Source organism: Danio rerio, chromosome 1, assembly GCF_052040795.2.
Source record: "Danio rerio strain M-AB ecotype USA chromosome 1, GRCz13ab, whole genome shotgun sequence".
In the NCBI taxonomy this organism is placed as follows: Eukaryota; Metazoa; Chordata; class Actinopteri; order Cypriniformes; family Danionidae; genus Danio; species Danio rerio.
Window position 1 is genome coordinate 62,027,501 of NC_141021.1, and position 7,604 is coordinate 62,035,104.

The following is a 7,604-nucleotide window of genomic DNA, read 5'->3' on the forward strand; positions in this document are numbered from 1 at the left end:
CGATGTCTTTGGCGTGTGCGCTCTCACTCTGCAGCTGCGTCTGCGACACTCGAGGACGAACCCACAGATACGAGTGTGTGGAGCTCAGCAGATCCTGCAGAGACGAGATGTGGCCCTGACACACACACACACACACACAGAGTGAGCATTAGCGCTACTGTAGAAGATCTGGGTGTTATTTCAGACAGCAGCTGTACATCAGATCTGGCATGCTACAGACGCCGCCTTCCTTCATGTGAGAAACATGTCAGACGCAGCAGAGCGAGCTGATGCGTGTATGAGGTCTGGATGAGATGACTGTAGTGCTCTGCTGGTCCAGCATCCTCTATTAATAAGCTTCAGTCAGTGCAGCAGCAGCTCCAGCAGATATGTCTGCATCCCCCAGTGTTCTGCTGCTGTTCAGTCCAGTAATGATCATCAAATAGTGCTGCTAACCGATAACGCTGTAAATAACCCAGCTCCTGTTCAACTGACCCAGCTTCTGTCTCGCTACAACACAACCCGCTCTGCAAGAGCTCCACACTCAGGGCTTCTGTAGTACCCAGATTAGCAGAGTCCACTAAAGGAGGTCGAGCCTTCTCATTTATGGCTCCTAAACCCTGGAATAGCCGAATAGCCTTCCTGATGATGCTCAGACACACTGTCCCCGCTCAACACACACACACACACACACACACACAGGTTTGCTGCTATAGGACTGTAGTTCTCCACTGATGTTCTCCCAGTGCTGATGAGTGTCCCCCTCAGTAGTGTGCACTACAGCTATGAACCCTAATCTGACTGAGGCTCTCTGTTACAGTCTGCAGTTAGATCAGCTACTCATTACCTGTTACAGGTGTGTGTTGGTTGTGTGTGTGTGTGTGTTAGGTACCTTGCGCAGCTGCAGCACTCGCTCGATATACTCCGGCTCCAGAACCGCAGCGGCGCTGATCTCAGAGCTGTGTGTGTGTTTCACCATCTGCTTCAGCTCCTCACACAGCCATACACACTGCTGAGGGTCCTCGATCCTGCGCTGGAGATGCAGCCTGACACACACACACACACACACATTAACAGTTTGCTCTTCTGCAGTGTTTATCAGTCTCCTCGCCGCAGTGCATCATGGGAAGACTGAAGGCCAGTGGCTGGGAGCTGATCTGCATGTTTACGAGGTAATTAAGCACTAATGACCTGCTGAACTCCTCTAATTTGTCCAGATCCAGCAGGGCGGAGTGTGTCGTGATCTTGGAAATGTTAAAGTCACGAATGAGTTCGTCCAGACGCCGACCCATACGGTTATCTGCAAACACCAACAGCTCATTACCTGAAGCAGTGGAGGATCGTCCTCATTACTATTCACCATCCTCATTATCTGCTCATTAACATACATCATCCTCATTACTGCTTAATAATATTCACCATCCTCATTATCTGCTCCTTAACATTCGTCATCCTCATTATCTGCTCATTAATATTCACCATCCTCATTATCTGCTCCTTAACATTCGTCATCCTCATTATCTGCTCACTAATATTCACCATCCTCATTATCTGCTCATTAACATTCATCATCCTCATTACTGCTTAATAATATTCACCATCCTCATTATCTGCTCCTTAACATTCGTCATCCTCATTATCTGCTCATTAATATTCACCATCCTCATTATCTGCTTGTTAACATTCGTCATCCTCATTATCTGCTCATTAACATTCACCATCCTCATTATCTGCTCATTAATGTTCGTCATCCTCATTTTCTGCTCATTAACATTCACCATCCTCATTTTCTGCTCATTAACATTCACCATCCTCATTATCTGCTCATTAACATTCACCATCCTCATTATCTGCTCATTAATGTTCGTCATCCTCATTTTCTGCTCATTAATATTCACCATCCTCATTATCTGCTCAATGTTCGTCATCCTCATTTTCTGCTCATTAATATTCATCATCCTCATTATCTGCTTATTAACATTCGTCATCCTCATTTATTGCTAGGGATGTAACGGTATCAGAATTTCACGGTACGGTAATACCTCGGTATGAATGTCACGGTACGGTATTTATTGAATCATTTACAGGAAAAAACAAAACTTATGAAAATACTCCAAAAAAGTGCCAAAAGTGTCAATGACATACAAATTAGCCATCTATCTGTAAGCTTTGAAACAGGAACTTCAATTTTAATAACAAAAAACTATTAAACCATGTAAAAAAATAAAGTTTCAATTTAGTATTGTTGAAAACTCATCACATTCAACATTTAATCACACTCAGCCCATCTACCCAGATGAGAGCTCTGCTAGTCGGACTTCTCATCAAGCATCTCCCGCTGGATCAATCTCACTATATTTATTAAACGGGATATTTCATTTATCTTGTTGTCTTTATCTAACGACATATTCCCTGACTTTGGTCATTGGAATCTATTACTTGTTCTCAGGTAACGTGTTTTGGCTGAGCGCAAAGATAAGTTAATGATTAATGTAACCACGTACATTCTGTATATTGACTGATCGCCTTTATTTCCTATAATGTATAAACTTATTGTATGTTATACTTTTAAAATGGCCATTATCGATTCTTAAAACTGATACTCAGCAAAAGAGAGGCTGTGTTTCGTATTTTCACTGAAATTGAAAGGAGGCAGTTGTTATCGGCTCCGTTTTGTTATAAATATCCACACAGTGAAGATGACGCTCATATATGCAGCACGACGCCTCAACATGTCTGCTGTCTAAGCTGCTAATATTAAAATGAAAATAGGCAGTTCCTTAAATCATGTTTACATTTTATTGTTGAGAAAGTGAAACAACGAAGCCAGGGTGATGTGAATGAAGTTATAAAGTACACTGTTCCCTTTGAAGATTTACCCGAGTCCTCGGTATAATCTGCTTTTCCATATCAAACTGAGAAGAAGAGACTGCAGCCTTGATCAAACTTGCGAAGTCTGAACTTACACGGAGATAATGCAGGACTGAACTGTGCGTGTAAAGCAGGTCGCACACCAGAAGCGACGCTCGGCGGCGCGCCGCGCAGCGCCACGCAGCGCCACGTATTTTAGAATTCTAATCATAGGTTTCTATCAGGATACACACACCGGCGGCTGTCGGCGGCGCCCAGCGACGGCTCAGGACGCAGTTCATTTTTCAGCCGCGCCACAGAGCGTCATCTGATTAGTTTCATGTTAAATATCATTCGAATGTGCGCGTCTGGTGTGCGATACTTTAATCTGTCATGTACGCGCCGTGTCGCGGCGCCGAGCGGCGCTTCTGGTGTGCGACCTGCTTTAGAGTTTTCCAGCTCTTTTCATCCCCGCTTCTAGCAGCACACTCCATTTCCGCATTACTGGATCTGTAGCAACAACAGACCGCAAGGGATGATGGTCAAGCATGGGCTGATGGCAATTGTAGTTTTCGTTACCTCCCGTTCGCTTCATTCGCCTGAGCAAATTTTCTCAGAAGACCTATAGTTTTACCGAGTCATGCGACTTCAGTAATATCGAAAAAAATTAATATTGCGGTATGACGGTATTTACAATACGGTTACATGCCTATTTATTGCTCATTAACAGTCGTCATCCTCATTATCTGCTCATTAACATTCGTCATCCTCATTATCTGCTCATTAATATTCGTCATCCTCATTATCTGCTCATTAATATTCATCATCCTCATTTATTGCTCATTAATATTCCTCATCCTCATTATCTGCTTATTAACATTCGTCATCCTCATTATCTGCTCATTAATATTCGTCATCCTCATTATCTGCTTAACATTCGTCATCCTCATTATCTGCTTATTAACATTCGTCATCCTCATTATCTGCTCATTAATATTCATCATCCTCATTATCTGCTTATTAACATTCGTCATCCTCATTTATTGCTCATTAACAGTCGTCATCCTCATTATCTGCTCATTAATATTCGTCAACCTCATTATCTGCTTATTAACATTCGTCATCCTCATTATCTGCTCATTAATATTCGTCATCCTCATTATCTGCTCATTAATATTCATCATCCTCATTTATTGCTCATTAATATTCATCATCCTTATTATCTGCTTATTAACATTCGTCATCCTCATTATCTGCTCATTAATATTCGTCATCCTCATTATCTGCTTATTAACATTCGTCATCCTCATTTATTGCTCATTAACATTCGTCATCCTCATTATCTGCTCATTAATATTCATCATCCTCATTATCTGCTGTGTACTGACCGCTGAAGCCGGAGCCGGCGTGTGTCACCAGGTCCAGCAGGGTTTCGGGCAGGACGCCGCGGTCTCGGAAGCTCTGCAGGAAGATGTCTCCCTGGCGTTTGGACAGTTTGCTGCCGTCGCGGTTCAGCAGCAGGGGCAGGTGTGCGTATGTGGGCGGAGTCCAGCGCAGCGCCCGGTACAGCTGCAGGTGTTTCGCGCTGGAGATCAGCCACTCGCAGCCGCGCAGCACGTGGCTGATGCGCATGTGGTGGTCGTCCACCACGCTGGCCAGGTGGTATGTGGGGTAACCGTCCGCCTTCAGGATGACCGGGTCACCTTCCACCGCCCCCACCGCGTGACCCGTCCAGCCGAACACCAGATCCTGGAACTCCTCGGTGCCCATGTGCAGCTTAAAGCGCACCACAGCCGGCACTCCCGCAGCCAGCTTCTGCTCCACCTGCTGCGGCTGCAGACGGCGACAGCGGTTATCATACCTGGAGGAGGAAGAGGAGGAGCGCAGATAGAGGAGAGCAGGAGGAGTGGAGATAAAGGAGGAGGAGCACAATACTACAGTTGAAGTAGGGAGCAGGTGAGAGGCGGGTGTCAGCTGTGCTCCTCTCTCTGCTGTTCCTCCATTACTGATGAGGAGGAGGAGGAGGAGGAGGAGCACTACAGTATCACTGCTCTCACTGACAACTGCTAATCTCCGTCTACACAAGACAAGTGTGTGTGTGTGTGTGTGTGTGTGTACCGTGGGGCGTGTCCACTCCTCTGCGCCTCCTTCTTCAGTAGCTCTAGTCTCTGATTGGAGCAGAAGCAGTAGTAGGCGTGGCCTGTGTTCAGCAGAGACGAAGCCGCCTCAGTGTAGAGATGCAGCCGCTCAGACTGAACATACGGCCCATAATCCCCTCCTCTACGGCTGCTTTCATCTGGAGGGATTCCTGGAACACACACACACACACACACACACACACACACACACACACACAGTTTCAGCACATCATCATGACGCTGCATACTACTTTATTGTCGAGTACAGGTCCTCTTCACTGGCTCTTCATCTGTGTGTGTGTGTGTATTTCTTCATGAAGGCTTAAAGCAGCTGTTTAACACACAGACACACACACACACACAGACACACACACACACCTGCCCACTCCAGCATGTCCTCGATGTGCTCCGCTGCTCCGGGTACGAGCCGTTTCTGGTCTGTGTCCTCGAGCCGCAGGATGAACACACCGCGCCGCTGCCGGGAGAACAGGAAGTTATAGAGCGCTGTGCGGAGCCCACCCAGATGAAGGAACCCTGCACACACACACACACACACACACACACACACACACACACACACACACACACACACACACACACACAGTTAACCTGGGGCCTGTTTCAGTAAGGAGGTTTAACCAACTCTGAGTTTAAACTTGAGCTGAGTTGACTGACCGAGAGTTTCAGAGTGATCTGAGTCGGGTCAGACTTGACTGAGTAGAGTAACTCAGAGTTAAGCGCACACACCGCCACTAGACAGAGGCATGACCAATGCAGCGCAGAAGTGACCATGGCGACATCCGAATAAATAAAGATCAGCATTTCTGTCTCCAGCTGAACCTGAGTTACAGCAGATATTAAACAGCAACACATCTGACAACACAAGCCTGCAGACGAGCTGAAGACAGCGCTCAGTGGAGATGCTCAATCTCACACTCAGAGTTTACTGCGGCAGGAGAAGCTCGTCACTCTCTGCTTCATTTAATTAATGACCTGCACCTCAGAGCACAATCCTGACACACGGTGAACACGCCAGTGCTGGAGGCTGAAGCCATGAGGCGTGGGGAACAGACGCTCTCGACACGCTGCAGACGCTCTGCAGGTCATTAAGGATATAATAACACTGACACTGCATGCGGATGAGCAAATCAACATGTCAGGTGAGCTGCAGTGTGCTGCGCCTGCTGGTTACCCATTCACACACACACACACACACACACACACACACACACATTGTCATCATCACATCACCTTTAATAACACACACGCACACACACACTCAATTTCACATCACCTTTAATAATACACACACACACACACACACACACACACTGTTATCATCACATCACCTTTAATAACACACACACACACTATCATCATCACATCACCTTTAATAACACACACACACACACACACCTCTCTCTCTCACACACACAAACACACCCCTCTCTCACACACACACAAACACACCCCTCTCTCACACACACACACACAGGCTTTGTCTCTGTGTTTATTTTTCTACCTGTGGGACTCGGCGCGAACCTGACGCGCACTTCCGGCCGGCTAGTGCACATCTGCCGCGAAACCCCGCGGAGGATCTTCATAACTCCGAGCTTCATTTAAACCGACTAATGTCAGACTGACGGAACATCTCTGCTCAACTTCCGGCGTCAGCACATTCAAAATAAAAGTCTCCGGCTACAGAGAGTAGTGATGTGCGGATCGATACTAAAATATCGAAATCTCCGATACCAGCTTTGTATGTTCTAGAATCGCTTATCTTATAAAAATATCGATATTTCAATATTTTTGGAGCAAATGTGTAGTTTTTGGAAACATAAATACTGTGGAAAGTAACCATAATTACCATAGTTTCTCTGAATAACGCCAACTTAGTCGGAACTACTTGTTCTTCCGCCAGCCAAGTCATGTGCGTAATATGGTACTGTTCAACGGCAGAGCACGCCAGCAAGCCTCTCAGTCCACTGAGCTGGCACATGTCGATCAGTCACGCGGTATTTGGATATGGGTGACCGCAAGCGAACTGTGTGTGTGGAGCTACTTCACTTCCATAAACTCCAACAATGCGGTTTGTGACACGTGTAACAAAACAGCGAGGTACTGTGGTCATACCACAAACCTAATCAAGACAGAATATGACTACATCATGACTAGGTGGTCAGAAGAGGAGGAAAGGAGAGGCAGGTGCGGCTGGGGTGAGACAGACAGACAGACAGACAGACAGACAGACAGACATCGCCTTCAGAGTCATTAGCTGCTGCAGGCAGGCACCATACAGGAGCTGTAGTTAGGAACAGAGTTCCTGGCTGTGTTCTATTCCCACTTATTCCCCCTATGCCCTATTCATTAACAACACTAACATTAAAATTGGAATTACTTTTTAAAATAAAGCATTAAGCTCATCTCTCTTAGGTGTAATTTGCTTTCAAAGCATTTTTTCAGTTCAGTTTTAGATCTTCATGTTTACAGTTGTGCACTGCGCCCTTCACAGTGCACTTTGAAAACATTGATGCCATTTGGAACACAGTCGTGGCCCACTGATGAATGCAATAGTTGACCTATTATTTAAAACAGAATATATGTTATGTCTCCAAAGCTTGTGAAAACAAATAACAT

General features: G+C 45.8%; 1 protein-coding gene across 5 annotated transcripts in view; it reads right to left on the bottom strand.

The window, feature by feature from the left end:
- ears2 (glutamyl-tRNA synthetase 2, mitochondrial) overlaps nucleotides 1-6,634 on the bottom strand; it is a 7,256-nt gene extending 622 nt beyond the window's left edge. For 2 of the 5 annotated variants that reach the window (NM_001431088.1, NM_001045442.2), the window contains 7 exon segments: nucleotides 1-115; nucleotides 872-1,025; nucleotides 1,171-1,279; nucleotides 4,218-4,690; nucleotides 4,948-5,137; nucleotides 5,346-5,501; nucleotides 6,490-6,634. The exon segment at nucleotides 1-115 is cut by the window's left edge and continues 16 nt beyond it. In NM_001431088.1, the coding sequence (NP_001418017.1) occupies nucleotides 1-115; nucleotides 872-1,025; nucleotides 1,171-1,279; nucleotides 4,218-4,690; nucleotides 4,948-5,137; nucleotides 5,346-5,501; nucleotides 6,490-6,571 (1,279 nt within the window). In that variant the 5' untranslated portion in view covers nucleotides 6,572-6,634. 5 annotated transcript variants of the gene reach the window in all.
- Nucleotides 6,635-7,604: the final 970 nt, after the last annotated feature.